The sequence below is a fragment of the Nyctereutes procyonoides genome, unplaced genomic scaffold (genome assembly GCF_905146905.1).
Source record: "Nyctereutes procyonoides isolate TBG_1078 unplaced genomic scaffold, NYPRO_anot_genome, whole genome shotgun sequence".
NCBI classification, from domain to species: Eukaryota; Metazoa; Chordata; class Mammalia; order Carnivora; family Canidae; genus Nyctereutes; species Nyctereutes procyonoides.
The window spans coordinates 12,433,906-12,452,004 of NW_026575040.1; the positions used below are offsets into that span (position 1 = coordinate 12,433,906).

At 37.0% G+C, this 18,099-nt stretch overlaps 1 protein-coding gene across 5 annotated transcripts in view; it reads right to left on the bottom strand.

Annotated features, from left to right (window-relative positions):
• Nucleotides 1–18,099, bottom strand: part of USP3 (ubiquitin specific peptidase 3) — a 112,847-nt gene that overhangs the window by 79,214 nt on the left and 15,534 nt on the right. For 3 of the 5 annotated variants that reach the window (XM_055319593.1, XM_055319592.1, XM_055319594.1), the window contains exon 2: nucleotides 1,443–1,503. In XM_055319593.1, coding sequence (XP_055175568.1) covers nucleotides 1,443–1,503 — 61 coding nt within the window. Of the gene's footprint in view, nucleotides 1–222; nucleotides 340–1,442; nucleotides 1,504–18,099 lie in introns of all 5 variants that reach the window. The other 2 variants (XM_055319596.1, XM_055319595.1) reach the window with 1 other exon arrangement.

Consider the following 18,099-nt stretch of genomic DNA (forward strand, 5'->3'; position numbering starts at 1 on the left):
GAAACAGACTACCTGCAGAGTCTAGAAATTTTTCAACGTATTTTTCCAAAACCTACTTAGAGAACTATTTGTTGCTTGCTATTAGTAACATTAACCTCTCCAATTTTTGAGAGTTTTTCAGGTCTTTTGGCTGGCATATGACCTTCAAGATTTAGGTCAGAGAGCACTATGAGACAACTGGAGAACAGAACTATATAAATTTTATTGCATTATAATTCTCACCTCTCAAAATCTAGGAGAGGAATCTGTCTCTTCAAGTGCAGAATTTAAGTGCTTCTACTTTTCTTCTTTTTTTAAAAAAAAGTTATCTGTACAAAGTATTTTCAGGTTCCCCAAATCCTAGAGATTTCAAAACCACAACAGCCACAATTAAGATATGCAGTTAACATTTTCCAAAGGTACTTTTAAGTGTACATGGAAAAAATATTTAATTCCACGACTCAAAATGTGAAAAATCACGTTAAATGAACATAGATGCTCTCTTCATGCAATGAGGGTTTAAAAATAACAATGGGGAAATAGTCCTAATAAATAAAATGTAGATTTCAGCCTGTGTGACAATATGATTTCTCATCCTCTTGCTGCTAAACTATTAACTTCTAAGTAAATTCAAAGTATATATTCTAAGTTAAAAGAGCAATTGAAATAAATGTGCAACTACCAAGCTAAAAGAACACAAGGCTGATATTTAATTGTTTGAGTTAGAAGAAAAAAGTTACTAAAGTATTAAGTTACATCATTTTGAAGCCAAGAAAGGGGAAGAAATGCTCAGGTTTGAACAATATTTGGGGGGCAGGGAGTGTTAAATCCCTGGAGAGCAAAAATGTTTTATTGAAACAATGAAACATTTGGTACATCTTAGGCAGCAATTAATAACGACCTCCACAATGAGACCATTTTCAAGGGAATTCCTCTGTAAACATTTTGTTGTTTTGTTTTCAGAAGAATGATGTGATATCTGGAATTTGATTCAAAAGTTAGTAAAGCTGGGGATGGTGTAGGTAACAGGTGAAATAAGACTGGCAATGTACTGATAACTGTTGAAGCTGGATGATGAAAATAAAGGGCTTCAATTATATTATCTCTATACTTTTGTATATGCTCAAATTTACCCTAACTAAAAGGTTGAAGAAACAACCATAAGGTAAGCTTTTATTTAAAGAATTCAAAGTTCCTTTATTTCATCTTTTCAATCAAATATTACTAGATTATCTGATCATCAAATTAATTCTTAACCAACATAAAGGCTTTTCCCCCTAGATTTTCCTTAGTTGTATCACTGAGCAAACAAACTCTATTGGGAAAAGGAAGCCTTATAGACAATTACATACAATGATTAAGCAATAGTGCTAATAAATCCAAATCGCAAAAACTTTGACATAGGCTTAAAGACAAATTGAAAAAAGCAAGTAGGGTAGTGAAGTAATAAGTATGTCACCTACCTTCCACAGTGGACACTTGAACAAGTCAAACAGACCCAGGGGCTTTTGTTGGATCGGCACACTAATAAAAAGAAAAATACACAATATACCAATTGTATCATGTTACTTCTCAGTTTCTCCCCTAATCTGTAATATCATATCCTGTGATTAAGTTAAAAATTCCATGGCTGCTTAGGTGTACCAAAATCACAAATCCCTGCTTTGTGAGTGCATTTACACAGAAAGGCTGCCTAATTAAAGTTATACTGAAAAGCACTGAAATGCATATCCACAATGGCTGCTCATTTTAATTGTTGACTCAAACAGTTCAACCACGAGTTAAACACATATACTTTCTTCCTTTATTATTTATTTCTTTTTGCCACAGTCTCCAACAAGTTAATGACAGTCTATTTTCTCTTAAAAACATTTTTTTAAGTCTAATTTTTTAATCACATGTCTTTGCCAGGCAGATTATATACTACTATAAATGACAACTCTTTCAGTTTACTTAATGAGAGGCATAACCTAAAGATACAATTAGGAAGACTAAATTCAGTTCTTCCCAAATTAATGTCTTGGTTGCATAAAATGTAATTCTAAATATGACAACTGCATTTAATTCTTCCTGAGGGTATAATCAAGACATTAATTATTTTAGTTTAAGTATTATGGGGGGGGCAGGCAAGAAAAGCATGAAAATTTTTAAAATACTGATTGCAATTTTGCTTTCCGTTTACTCATTCAATCTTAAAAAAAAGCCCAATAAATATATAACAATGATTTTCAAAAGGTAAGGGACATAAAAATCACCTGAAAAGCTATTCAGGATGTGGATGTTCTACTTAGGCAGAGGTATCTACATTGGGGTGGGACAGAGGACAAAGAACATGTGTATTTTGAGAAAAGTAGCTTTCCAGGTCATTCCCTAATACAACCACAAATCCACAGGGTATGGGAGGGGTACCCATGGTACAACCACACACTCAGAAGTATCGCAAGTTCACTGCCTAGCGCATAGTATGTGCTCAATAAGCATTTGTTGAAAGTTCAAATTTCCTAGTTTAAGACACCAACCTCTTCCAAGTTCTGGTCCCCACTGTAGTGCTCTTGCATTCACACATTTACATTAACTGCCAGGGCCATTTTGAAGGCATTTGAATTTTTTACTCAATTGGGTCCAAGTTTATTTCATGTGCATGTAAGCTACATAACTGAAAGGTCAAGAAGTATACCTGCCAAATTGCTAACAATAATTATTATAGGCAGGTACACGAAAAGACTATATTTGAGAGGAGACTTGACTATTTCTATACCTCCTACGGTATTTGTTTTATATCAATAAGAATAAGTTTTTATAGTTTGAAAAGAAAGTTCTATAAAGAGGGACACCTGGGTGTCTCAGTCCATTGAGTCCCTGCCTTTGGCTCAGGTCATAATCTCTGGGTCCTGGGATAAGCCCTGTGGGCTGTGAGTGCCCCTGCTCAGCAGAGAGCTTGTTCCTCTCCCTCTGCCTGCCCCTCTTCCTGCTTGGGCCACAGGCATGTCTCTCTGTGTCAAATAAATAAATAAAATCTTTTTTAAAAAGTTCTATAAAGTATACTTAAAAAAATAAATTAGAATACAGCTTATTTGAAACAGGTATTCATGGTTTGAGATATAATTTGGAGGACTGAAAAACTAAGAATACTGTTGTTTTGTTCTTTTAGTAAATCTCTTTTTCTCTTAGTAAATACTAACACTATAACTCAATCTGGAAAAAAAAGTTGTTAAAGTTTAATATTAACTGAAATAATTATGTTACAATAATAAGTTTAGTTCCACGTTTTTAACTATCTAGAGTTTGTTTTCATTTTAATTATGGAAGATTTTGGGGCAACCCAGGTGGCTCAGCGGTTTAGCACCGCCTTCAGCCCAGGGCGTGATCCTGAAGACCTAGGATCAAGTCCCACATCAGGCTCCCTGCATGGAGCCTGCTTCTCCCTCTGCCTGTGTCTCTGCCTCTCTCAATCTCTGTATCTCGCGAATAAATAAATACAATATTAAAAAAAATTATGGAAGATTTTTTTCCTTCTTTAAATGAGAAAAAGAAAATCTAGAGTAAAATCAGTTACTTTGGTGTGTTTTCTACCTTTTTTCTCCCTTATAAATATACACACAGCACATAGAATTTTGTGATCTAATTTCTCCACTGTCAGTATATAATTTTTTTAAAGATGTTATTTATTTGAGAGAGAGCATAAGCAGGAGGAGTGGCAGGGGAAGAAGCAGACTCCCTGCTGAGTACAACATGGAGCTCAATCCTAGGACCCTGATATCATGACCTGATTCTAAGGCAGATGCTTAACCAATCGACACCCCTCCACTATCAGTATATTAAATGTGTTTCTGCATGTTACTGAATTTAGAACAATGTATTCTATATCTAGTCTTATAATATCTCAATTATCTGAATTTTTTTAATTTTTTATTTATTTATGATAGGCACACAGTGAGAGAGAGAGAGAGAGGCAGAGACATAGGCAGAGGGAGAAGCAGGCTCCATGCACCGGGAGCCCGACGTGGGATTTGATCCCAGGTCTCCAGGATCGCACCCTGGGCCAAAGGCAGGCGCTAAACCACTGTGCCACCCAGGGATCCCAATTATCTGAATTTTTAAATTAATTTTTAAATTTCTCAATTTCAAATTTTAAAATGGCACCCTAACTAAGGCTGAGAGGAGAAAGAAATGGGGAATAACTACTTGAAAGGTACAGGGTTTACTTTGGGATGATGAAAAGGTCTTACAACTAGACAGAGGTCGTGGTTGTAGATGTACTAAATGCCACTGATTTGTCCACTTTAATATGGTTAATTTTATGTTATGTGAATTGTACTTCAATAAAATAAGTAGTCAAATAAACAGGTACTTCAGATAGTGATGAGGAGAGAGGGTAAAAGGAAATGAAGTTCTGACTTTCAAAAACATTGCAAACAAGTGACAGTCCATTTTAGTAAATCTCAAAAAAAGAGTTTCGTTCCTGAGTTAAGAAATCAGACTTCTTCTATCATGAATATTTATAGTAAGAATGTTAAAAATATGGTGATAGGACAGTTGGTCTTAGCTATTTAAATGATAATACTCTCTAAGGGCTTAATACTTTAACACCATAAAGACATTTGAAAGCTAAAAAGCTACACAGAGAATTGGGTATGATGAGGCATTGGAAGCCATTTATTGCACTGCATTGGGGAATATTCACTGTCTATACACACCTTATATAAATTAAGAAACTTTCATGTACCCGAAACAATTATAAAATAGGAAGAAAAATATTGGCTTTAAATTAAACTAACTAGGATATAACATGAATAAAAGAATAGTATAAATAATCTCAGAATTATTTATCACCTTAAGGGTCACTCTCTTATTATAAAAAGTAGTCTCAATTTATAGGCAGATGAGTTTCAAAAGTTATCTGTAGGATGAACATATTTCCCATGGAAACAGTATAAGAGATTTCCATAAAATTATAAACTGTAATATGATTGAAATAATGTACAGCTGACCCCTGAGCGAGCAATGCCAGGGGTTAGGAGTCCCGATCCCCGCACAGTTCAAAATCTACATAAAACTTCTGACTTCCCCAAAACTTAACTACTAATAGCCTTTTGTTGACCAGAAGCCTTACTGATGGCATAAATAGTCCATTAACATATTTTGTATGTTATATTTACTATATACCATATTCTTACAATAAGCTAGAGAAAACAATGTTATTTTTTTAATTTTTTTTAATTTATTTATGATAGTCACAGAAAGAGAGAGAGAGAGAGAGGCAGAAACACAGGCAGAGGGAGAAGCAGGCTCTGTGCACTGGGAGCCCGACGTGGGACTCGATCCCGGGTCTCCAGGATCGCGCCCTGGGCCAAAGGCAGGCGCCAAACCGCTGCGCCACCCAGGGATCCCAAAGAATATGTTATTAAGAAAAGCCTAAGGAAGAAATAATATATTTATGATACTGCACTATATTAACTGAAAAAAAGTCCACATATAAGTAGACCCACAAAGTTCAAACCTGTTTTAAGGGTCAACTGTGCATATTTATTTAAAGCAAAACCACACATAGTCAATAAAAATGATTTTAAGCTATGAGTACTCTATTCAGTAAAACATAAAACATATTAAGCTGAACGGTTTATTTTTTAAATTTTAAATGCTAGAATTTGACAGAAAGAGAAGGATGGAAGTTTGTAGAAGCTCAAAAAGATAAGTCCAAGAACTTATTCGGGCTCTTTTTATTACACCTAATTACACTTCAAGGTTACATCACAGTGAGAAAGCCAGGTATTTCTCACACTGTTACACTTCACCAAAACAAGATCATTGGATCTCATAAACGGAGTTTTGCCTTTTACCCAGGTTATGTTGTCAAAGTTACTCTTTCTTCCAGCAATCTCTCCCCATTTGCTTGGATTCTTCCGACCACAAGCTCAGTATTCCTGTTCTAAGCTCAGGGATCACAGCCCGGATGTTGCTCCTTCTAATCTCCTCCTTTAGCTATGGCCTCAGAACTGTCCTCTGGCCCTAGTCTCACCTCAGCCAAAGGCTCTGCAATTTGGCAACAGGGTCTTTTTAGAGGAAGCGGACAGTCATGATCCTCTCCTAAACTAGAGCCATTTTCCAGAAGATAGAAGCTGTAACACAGCTTTTGGGGACTGTGATGCTGGACCAGTTCTGGCTGGGCCGAGGACGTCTGATCTTCCTGCCCTCCTCCCCCTTCCACCTTTACCCCAACGCCCCGCAATTAAGTGGTTTGATTCCCCTTCCCCCCAAAAAAGAAGCTGTAACACACATACTAGGCAGAGGAGAAGGTGGAGGAGCATCTGCCTCTAAATCATGCCCATTCCATGTCTTCTTCCTAGAGCCACCAAAGCTTTAATTCTCTTGGAAACCGGAAAGTAAGAACTGATAGAGCACAGAGGTAGAGAGAGGGAAGGCATCCAAGAGATCTATACAGCGAAGTGGTTTTATTCCTTACTATTTTTGTAAAAGGAATGGTAGTATGCTCCTTTATCAAGAGATGAAGAAAGGTCACAAACTAGGGAATTTTGTGTTTAAAGGGACCTGTTGACACAGATGTTTTCAGGTTGTGTTCAGAAGACAAGGAGTTCATAAGACAAAACTATCTACACTTTCCACATCTACACTTTCTACATGACCACTCGTCTTCAATATCCTTAGTATTCATTACACAGAACCTAACAAGACAATACATTTGATATTTAAAGCCTCTCAACAACTCTCTTGGAATTCTTTTATTTATTTATTTATTTATTTATTTATTTATTTATTTATTTATTTATTTATTTTTGAGAGAGAGAAAGAGAATGCATGTGAGCAGAGGGAGGGGCAGAGAGAGAATATCTCAAGCAGACTCTATGCTGAGCATGGAGCCCCAAGTGGGGCTTTATCTCACAACCCTGAGAACATGACCAAAGACAACCAAGAGTCGGATGCTCAACCAATGGAGTCACCCAGGCACCCCTCTCTTTGAATTCTATTTTTTTTCTTTTATAAAAACATCATGCACCAGTGCTTATGATACAGCTTAATGTCTCTACACACAAAACAGTTCAAGCACACAGCACTGACAGGCAAGTCACTTATAGAGCATCCATTATTTAGTAGTTGCTTCAACTGGTAGTGAGGCTCTTTATCTTAAGAATTCAGAAAGGTAAGGATCTGATAACCAAGATTCTAGTCCTGGCTCTACCACTACTAAGCTATAGAACTGAGAACATCACTGCTATTCTTAAATGAAGACAACGCAATAAGCATATCCGTCTAATTATAAGAGTAGTCTAAGAATATAAGGAAAAAGATTAGTGAAACAATGTTATCCTCCCCTATAGACAAAAGTTTCCAACTCCACTTTCCACCTAATTTAAAGGCTTAACAACACAAGGATTAATTGCTAATGTAGTATAATTTTCTAAACCAATGGTTTTCAGCTTTTTTTCCCTGTCTCTAACCACTTGAGAGGCAAACATTCCCACCACATTGCCCATCAGTAGTAACAGCAACTCACTGCAATTGTGGGGGTGGGAAGTAATATGGAATCACTGAACAAAAAGTATTACAGACAAACATGCCACTGTGACTGTAAAACTCAGAACACCACTACCCCAGCACACACAGAGTTTTTAAAATGCAGCACTCTAAAAATACTACCAAGCCATAAGAAAACATCCATAATATAGATTTTTTTTAAAGTTCACTTTTATCTAGTTAATATTCATCTAGGACATAGTATGTGCCAAGCACTATGGCAACCACTTTATGAATATTACTTCATTTAATCCTTTATAATTCAATAAGGAATTGGCCTGTTTTACATTACTTGTAAACAAACCTATTCTTTAGCCTGTTTTACAGATAAGAAAACTGAGGCAGAGACAAGTTATGTAACTTGCTAAGTTAGTATGTGACAGAACTAGAAATCAAACTCTAAAGGCATGGACTGCTATAAAGCAGTAAGTCCAGAAGGCTGTCATTTTTGTTTTAAAAAGATTTTATACTGCATGTTTCTGTGTGTATATTATATACCTCTATATAAAATTTTTAAAGCCTAGAAGGATATATAGTAACTGTTAATAGTTACATAAAAGGAATGAGAGGAGAGATTAGAGCCACATGGACCTATTTCCCACTACAGTGTTTGAATTTTTTCAGAAAATATTACTTCTTTTATAATAAAAAATTTTAATGGCTTAAATTTTAAAATACTGGTATTATAAAATTGTCCTAAGGAAACAGATTTATTTTAAATTATTAAACATGAGTGGTTAAGCCAAAATCCAAGATTATAACTCTATGGGTTTATAAAACTATAATCAGTGAAAACAAAATTTCTGCAGCTATTATTCAACACACACACACACACACACACACACACTCCACAAGAGTATCAATACCAAAAGTGTTATTTCTCTTAAAACTAAAGAATAGGGCAGTATTATCACAAAATTCTAAGAGTATTCCAGTAAACATAAGTAGAACTATATTCTAGGACTAACCCAGGTAACCCTCCAACTGATATATTTTTAGATATTTAAGAGCAAGGCAAAAAAAAGAGAGAGAGAGAGAGAGCAAGGCATATAATCTTCTTTATACCATAAATATTATTTAAACTATATGCTCACAAGCCTATTCTATGCTAAAAGTTCTGAAGTCTCTCCTATCTTCAACTTAAATCCTCTGAAATTACTAGGGGAAGGAATTGGTAAAGTCACATAAAGGAAACAGGAACTGGGCCATAATATAGTCCAGAAAAGAAGAAATCCAGCTATCCTAAGCAACTGCCACAGATGCCAGAGCAGCTTGAATGCAGCCAAACTCATTGTCGCCCACCATCCTCCAGTGCTGCTCATTCTGGGAATGGGCATTGAGTTCCCAAGGAACAGGGAAATAGGAGAGTTCTCTTAAAAAGCAACAGGAGGGGCCCAGGGCCAAAGGACTGAGCCAATGCACAGTTTGGGAGATTAAGCAGAGGTCCAAATACTTGAGGAAAAGAGACCAAGCATGAGCACCATGTGGATGGAAATCCAAAGTGGATGGAAGTGGCAGGTTGGGACTGAAGGCCAAGATCACAGAACCAAGAGTTCAGGGCCAAGGCAGGAAAGACAATTATGAAGCAAAGCTTATCTTGATCATCTTTCCACTTTGCCCTTGAGAATTTTTTCTACCTTCCTCCTTCTGGCAGCTCTCTCCTGCCTCATTCCCATTCTTATTCAAGGCTTAGCAATACATTAATCTCTCCTGAATCATTAAATAAGCAAATTATTTTCTGGTAAAGTCACAGTTCAGTATTTCTCATTATCATTCTCTCCTTTCTGTTTAATAGCTCTGTGATAGATTAAAGATAGTCACAAAGTCTTTGATATTCCTCCCATTGAGAAGTAGATCTGTGTCCTCATTCTTTGAATTTGGTAGGCTCTGTAACTGCCCTGACAAGCTGCATATGACAGAGTGACTCCGTATCCATTTGCAGGCCTAGCCCTTAAGAAATTGACAGCTTCCTCTCGCTATTACTTGGAATGCTTACTCTTGGAAAAGCCAGCCACCATCTAAGTAAGAAGTCTGATCACCAAACACTGTGAGAAACCCAAACCACATGGGGAGACTTTGGAGAATATGATGCCACGGTATGGGGAGTTTGGAAAGGGAGAGAGACTGTGGAGCACAGAAGCACCAGACATGTGAGTTAAGAAACCATTTTGGAAGATGATGCTCCAGCAACACCTGGGTGGCTCAGTGGTTGAGCGTCTGCCTTCAGCCAAGGGTGTGATCCTGGAGTTCTGGGATCGAGTCCCACATCAGGCTCCTCACAAGGAGCCCACTTCTCTTTCTGCCTATGTCTCTCTCTGCCTCTCTCTGTCTCTTGTGAATACATTTTTAAAATATTAAAAAAAAAAAAAAGAGGGATCCCTGGGTGGCGCAGCGGTTTGGCGCCTGCCTTTGGCCCAGGGCGCGATCCTGGAGACCCGGGATCGAGTCCCACGTCGGGCCCCCGGTGCACGGGGCCTGCTTCTCCCTCTGCCTGTGTCTCTGCCTCTCTCTCTCTCTCTTTGTGTGACTATCACAAATAAATAAAAAAAAAATTAAAAAAAAAAAAAGATGATGCTCCGGCTCCAGGTACTCCAGCAGATGCAACACCAGCCAAGTTCCTCCTTTTGATCCATAAAACCATAAGCAAAATAAAATGGTTGTTTTAAGCTACTAAGATATAAGGTAGTTTGTTATGCAGCAGTAGATAATCAGAAGATTACCTATAGAAAGGGGGGTTTATCAGTGATAAAGCATCCATCATTTACACCTGCCAAACTCACTGAAATGACTGACACTATTCTTTAACAGAAGTGAGGATGAGAACCTCCAGAGGTTCTAGCCATAGGAATCAAAATTATACACAGGCTATACTATCATCTCTGCAACAGAGGTAGCAAGAGAATAAAGACATGGTGGTCTATCATTAACTTAGCTACCATCATCTTTGGGACTGCCTCTTTTTCTATCCTCTCATTATTGTAATAACTCAAATCCAGATGTGCTATCACTACCATAAAACAACCATTCTTGAGCACTTCTAATGTCCTATATTGTAAAAAACAACCTTCAAAATATCAAAAAACACTATTCCCATAGCAACCCCAAATTCTGAATAAAGATCCTTAAGAAGATGTCACTGGCACCTGCAAGAACTCCTTTTCTCTCCTTTAAAGCTACAAGCCTATCCTTCATTCCCTTTGCTTCTCTGAATTATGTTCTTTAATAAACATTCTGGGAAACCTCAAATTTTACTAAAGTTTCAATTTAAAATACTGAGTAGTGGGATCCCTGTGTGGCGCAGTGGTTTGGCGCCTGCCTTTGACCCAGGGCGCGATCCTGGAGACCCGGGATCGAATCCCACGTCGGGTTCCCGGTGCATGGAGCCTGCTTCTCCCTCTGCCTGTGTCTCTGCCTCTCTCTCTGTGTGTGTGACTATCATAAATAAATAAAGAAAAAAATGTTTAAAAAAAAAATAAAATAAAATAAAATAAAATACTGAGTAGTTATGAATTGAGAACATCCTACTTCATTTCTGTTTCCAATTCAGTTTTTGCTTTAAGAGTTCTGACATATTCCAGGGCAGCCCGGGTGGCTCAGCGGTATAGAGCCGCCTTCAGCCCAGGGCGTAATCCAGAGAGCCGCGATCAAGTCCCACCTCAGGTTACCTGCATGGAGCCTGCTTCTCCCTCTGCCTGGGTCTCTGCCTCTCTCTGTGTGTCTCTCATGAATAAATAAATAAAATCTAAAAAAAAAAAAAGAGTTCTGACATAATCCTTACCCAGCCTGACTTGATTCTGATCTCTCAGCAATGTCTGATTTTAGGACTTTGTAGCTAGAATCAAGAGCCTACATGCTAATCAGAATCCCAAGATTTCTGAGGAAGTACTCACACTTTTAAAGTTTTCATAAAATTGTTACACAGCCAGCCCAGAAAGAGGAAAGGGAAAGGCACAATGATCAGAAAACTCCATTCCACATCATTTAGGCTGAATTAGGCAAAGGCCAGAACACCTCAGTGGCTCAGTGGCTGAGCATCTGCCTTCAGCTCAGGGCGTGGTCCTGGGGTTCTGGGATGAAGTTCTGCACCCCTCTGCCTATGTCTCTGCCTCTCTCTGTGTGTCTCTCATGAATAGATAAATAAAATATTAAAAAAAAAAGAATTAGGCAAAGGCCTTAATCACCTTCCTGTGACTCTTAACCCTGCCAAAAGAAATCTTTATCCTTTAATATAAAAATGTACCAGGCAGCCCAGGTGGCTCAGCGGTTTAGCGCCATCTTCAGCCCAGGGTGTGATCCTGGAGACCTGGGATCAAGTCCCACATCGGGCTCCCTGCATGGAGCCTGCTTCTCCCTCTGCCTATGTCTCTGCCTCTCTCTCTGTGTATCTCTCATGAATAAATAAGTAAAATATTTTTTAAAAAAATGTACCAAACGACTAGGTTACCCTCAAAGAATGTAAATATTATTTTACAGACTCAAAATAAATATGTTAGAGGTCATGTGATATAATGAAGCAAGCATGGGCTTCAGGACCAAGAATTTTACATTTACCTTCTAACTTCACCTTTCTTTTTTCAACGACCTAAAGGAGCTGACTCCAGAGCCAGCTTTACCATGTGTAACATAAGATAGATACCACCTCTACCTCACACGGTTGTGGTAAAGATTCCATGAGACAAAAGATATAAAGTGCACAGCAAAGGCCCTAACAAACAGAAAGCACCAGTGACTGTCAGTTCCTTTCCATTAAAAATACATTAAAAAGAATAAAATGACTGTCAGAGGTTAATTCTGGTGACTGTAATTATACACAACATATACTATACCATGACCAGTAATTCTCAGAATTCTGTTTACACTCACTAAAAAAAAAAACTGCAGCTGACAATTCATTTTCACAGAAAAATTTCATATACATAAGTCACATTAAAGTCAGTAAAAATCTCTGAGACTCCCTCTACCTGAACTATAATTATATTCAAAACATCAAATGAATGAGATAAGATACTCAATTTTAATAACTTTTTGCAAAACTGAACTACAACCACAGTAATATCAGAATTATTAAACTTTATACATCTAACATAAAATAAATATACTTAGAAATCAAATGCATTTCAGATCCACATTTTAAGAGACGTGCAGAGAGGTTTAGACAACTTAATAAGATGATACCCAGATAAAATATTTAAGTACAGAGGCAGCTTAAGTGTCAAAACCATACTGAAATACACTGAACTCAGAGGTATTTGTAACAGATTAAATCATGGTTCACCAATCTAATCAAGCAAAATATACCTTGGGTATTCCAATACCCGATATAATGTGCCAGGCCAAGTCATTTAAAAATATTTTTAAATTTACTGATTTTTATTAAACTATAGTTGACACACAATATTACATTAGTTGAAGGTATACGACAGTGATTCAACAACTCTATACCTTATGCTATGTTCGCCACAAATGTAGCTGCCTTCCAGTCATAACAGAACACTATTACAATACTATTGTGTGTTCCCTATGCTATACCTTTCATCCCCATGACTTAAACATGCCATAACTAGAACCTGTACCTCCCAATCCATTTCACTCACTTTGCCTGTCTCTCCACCCCTTCCCTCTGGCAACCCTTAGTCTGTTCTCTGTTTATAGCCTGTTTCTGCTTTGTTTAGTTTTTTTAGATTCCATACAAATGAAACCATATAGCATTTGCCCTTCTCTGACTTGTTTCACTTAGCATTATACCTTCTAGGTCTATCATGTTGTTGCAAATGCCAATACCTCATTCTTCTTTACATCTGAGTAATATTCCATTATACAGATATAATGGAATATTATATATGGAGATATATATATATATTACATCTTTTTTTAAAGATTTTATTTATTTGAGAGGGAGAGAATGAGCAGTGAGGAGAGACAGAAGGAGATAGGGAGAGAGAAAGAAGCAGGCTCCCCGCTAAAGAGGAAGCCTGATGCAGGGCTCGACACCAGGACCCAGAGATCATGACCTGAGCCAAAGACAGATGCTTAACTGAGTGAGCCACGTAGGTGCCCCTCTCCCACATATTCTTTTTCCATTAATCTATCAATCACCACTTGAGTTCCTTCCTTATCTTAGCTATTGTAAATAACACTGCAATAAACATAGGAATTTATATATCTTTTTTGAATTAGAGTTTTCATTTTTTTTGGGTAAACAAAAATATTTTAAAATTTCTAACTCTAGTAGCAAAGAAGAAAACAGGAATGGTTTCAAAACACACCAGATTAAATATATAGTGGTCAGCTTATTTTTATGAACCAGTCGGTCGAAATTCAATTCCTTTTTATCCACCTTACTATCAGATTCTTTAAGAACCAATGTCCCTGGTTCTTAGAGGCTAATTCTCTGACTGTGCTCTACCTATTTTTCCAACCTTTTCCATGTCAAGACGCGCACAGAAAATGATAACATCTGTATGGGCACATGCACATAATTATAAAAGGCTTCTCGGGACCAGAAGTGATCCCCTTGGAGGCTAGAGCCACCCTTAGGCTAAGAGAATCATTTACTTCAACACATGTATAATTCGTTCATGGTCCCTCTAATGGGAAGCTGTGCTAGCCAATCTTTTACACAGTTATCCACCACTGTAGGAGGAGGTCTCCTTTCTGTTGCAATGCCTGCTTACTGGAAAAAGAGACTGGAAGTTCTCAACTACCTAGGAGAGGCAGCAGCATTATCTGGGAATTCAAGACGCCACTCCTCTGAAGATCTGCAGTTTATAATACTAATGCTCTGAGAAAACAGATGCCCATATCCCCATTTCTACCCTATATATAACTATCTTGTCCCACTGCAATTCCAAGACCCTAGGGAGCATGGGGTGCCTAAGGTGGCTCAGTCCATTAAGCATCTGCCATCAGCTCAGGTCATGATGCCAGGGGCCTGGAATGGAGCCTCATATCAGGCTCCCTGCTCAGTAGGGAATCTGCTTCTCCCTCTGCCCTTCCCCCTGTTCATGCTCCCTCTGTCTCCCTCTCTCAAATAAATAAAATCTTAAAAAAAAAAAAAAGACCCCAGGGAGCAGCCAGTCAGCAGCACAACATGAAGGAACCTAACACAAATTAAACTAAAAGTAAGAGAGAAGTCCCAGAAAACAGTACAGTCTGAGTACTCATGTGGTAAAACAGCATTGATTAGTACATACAAACAGCAGTCAACTGTTTAAAATGAAACCGGATCCAGAACATATATGATTAAGTTGCTACCATGTGTTGACTAAAAATGCTTTCAAGGTCACTTCTAGCTCTCTGATTTCAAGGTTTCCCAGACAGAAAAATAATTACAATAAAATATTTCCCGTCAACAGCCTTAAATATATTTGTAAGGCCACAGCAGATGGGAAGACAGGAGCAGGCAGGCAAAAAGGTTGAAGTATTATTATAAAATCACTTACACATTACTGCTCACACAACTAAAAAATTAAAACTTTCCATTTTCCCTGTTGATACTCTTAGTATAAAAATGTATTTATACAAGCTTAGTTGCAGCATTATTTCTAACTATAAAATACTGCAAATAACCTATAACAGGAGCCAAAACATAGGAGAATTACTGAATTCACTGTGACATATCCACAAATGGAGTACTATGAACTTGTTAAAAAATAATAAGGAAAATTTCTACAAACATAAGTGATATACAGGGTATACTGTTAAATGAAAGAAGCAAAGTCCAAAACTGTATACTTAGTTTGCTACCTTTTATGAGAGGTAAGAAAATATTCATGTATCTGCTTTTTCTACAAAAAGAAACAGAAAGATAAATCAGAATAATTGTCTACAAGATGGGTGGCAATGAGTGAAAGGACTGAGTAGTTCTCTTCTCAGTGTAGTTTTAACTTTTGGAACTATGCTAATATTTTATATACTCGAAAAGGAAAATAAAAATCAGCAAGGAAGAAGCGAAAAATATCCAAAATGGAAATCAAACACAAATGAACCCAACTATATGTCAAATAAATAAGTGTATTAAAAGACAGGAGGGAAAGTAATTCAAATGACTTTTGAACATAATACTTGATATATTGTCAGTATACAACAAAAAGAACTATAAACAAATACTGAACTCTAGTTAAAAGGAGTTTCCTTTACAATGATATGGGTCAGCAGTTCTGGAATTACTTTCTCCGATTATGGCAAAAAGCAAACAAGTACAGATGTTGTGGATAATGGGAACCAGATTTTCAATGTTGAGGAAGAGCATTACGAATACGAAAAGGGGCAAGACCAGGCTTGTGGTGCTGAATTGGAATTACAAGTATTAATATGAACTCACACACACACACAAATAAGATACAGACATATGTATTCATAATTCTTAGCTTTTATCTGCTGAGATATCTTAGTTTACAAACATTATTCCCCCACTAAACAGAATAGGGATACATGGAAAAATGGCTGATTCCAAGGCTGGGGCAGGCTGAGTACAAGATGAGCCTGGAGTTTCTTGCTGTGTCCAAAAGGAAGAGCTCAAAGAACAATAGGGACCTGTCAAAATCATGGCGTAGGTTGCTCCCACTAGCCAAATCTATGATAATTTGGGCCTCGAAATATTAACAGTATCACAGAATAAAATAAAAACCTATGAGTCCATACTAATACAATAAATAAATAAATAAGTGGGAGAGAAAGGAAAACTCTTTCTTACAGAATACTAATATATTTAGAACACAAGTTACAAATTCAACATCTTAAAAAACAAAAATCAGCATCTTGCAACCATCCCAGTAATAAGGGATTCAGTCAAGAATCATCAATGGATGCTTAATTATTGAGTGAAGGCCTGGTGAAGAATAGGATATATACACAAAATCTCAAAGCACCTCCCACAATATACTTACTAATAGCAAAGGGAAAAATGGTAACTTCACAGTGGAATAACCTTGCAAATATTACCTTAATGATTGAAGTTAATATCATAAAAATGAGACAAACATCATATACTTCTTGATATGATGCCCTGAGAAGACAGAGTATTACTTTTGTAGTACTTCCACCAAAAAATGCATGATTTGAACTAAATCATGAGAAAAAATCAGAAAAACTCAAAATGAAGTATATTTTCTGAAATAATTGGCCTGTATTCTTTAAAAATATCACAATCTCAGGGGCACATAGGTGGCCCAGTCAGTTAAATGTGGGACTCCTAAAAAAAAAACTTTTTTAAAATAAATAAATAAATGAATGAATGAATGAATGTGGGACTCCTGATTTTGGCTCAGGTCAGGATCCTGGGACTGAGCCATGGGCAGGACTCAACAGGGAGTCTGCTTCTCTCCTTCTCCTTTTGCCCCTCCTCCAGCTCATGTGCATGCCCAATTCTCTCTCTCATAAATAAATTTTTTAAATTAAAAAATACCACAATCTGAAAGATAAAAGCCAAGGAACTGTTCCAGATTAAAGAAGACTAAAGCATTATGACAACAAAATGAAATGCATGATCCTGAATTAGATCTGGGAGAAGCAGGCAGGTATGACACAAAGGGGAAACCGTTTTTCTGTTTTTGTTTTTTGATTTTTGTTTTTTAAAGATTTTATTTATTTACTCATGAGAGAGATAGAAAGAGAGGCAGAGACATAAGCAGAGGGAGAAGCAGGCTCCCTGTGAGGAGCCCAATGTAGGACTCGATCCTAGGACTGCGGGATCATGCCCTGACCCAAAGGCAGGTGCTGAACGGCTGAACCACCCAGGCGTCCCAAAGGGGAAACTGTTGAAAGAACATATATAAAGGACATTATTGGAACAACTGGAGAAACCTGAACATGGAACGCGCATTAGATAATACTACTCTATCAGTATTAAATATCTGTTTTTGACCAATATCCTATGTTACTGAAAAGAAACTCCTTGTTCCTGGAAAAAAAAAAACTAAAGTATTTATGGACAAAGTATTTTATCTGCAAATTACTCAGGAGGAAAATATATACACTGAGGGTGCATACATAAATAATAACACAAATGGGGCAAAATGTTAGCAATTGGTTAATCTAGATAAAGACTCTTAAGTATACAGAACAAACTGATAGTAATCAGAAAGGGAGGTTGGTGCAGGGATGGGTTAAATAAGTGATGGGGATTAAGAAGTACACTTGTGATGAGCACCGGGTGTTGTTGTATGAAAGTGCATAATCACTAAATTCTACGCCTGAAACTAATATTACACTGTATGTTAACTAACTGGAATTTAAACAAAAACTCGAGGAAAAAAAGAGTAGATGGGAGTTCTTTGTACTTTTCTTAGCAATGCTTCTTTAGGTGTGGAATTATATCAAAGTAAGGGTTTTTTTGCGATTAAACAAATTTTATTCTTTATTTCCAATTAAAAAAACATTATTATTATTTTTTTTACCAAAACACAAGGGAAAAGGTTATCAACGGGTAGTGCCAAAAGAGTTTTATAAACCCAGCATTAACTCCATTAAGTTGATGGATAATGAATTAATCCAGTAAAATATTACAACATATTAATTGTAGTAGTCCAAATGACCTTACAACAGTGTTTCTTTTACATATCCAAAGTCTGGCTTGTGATTTGGCTT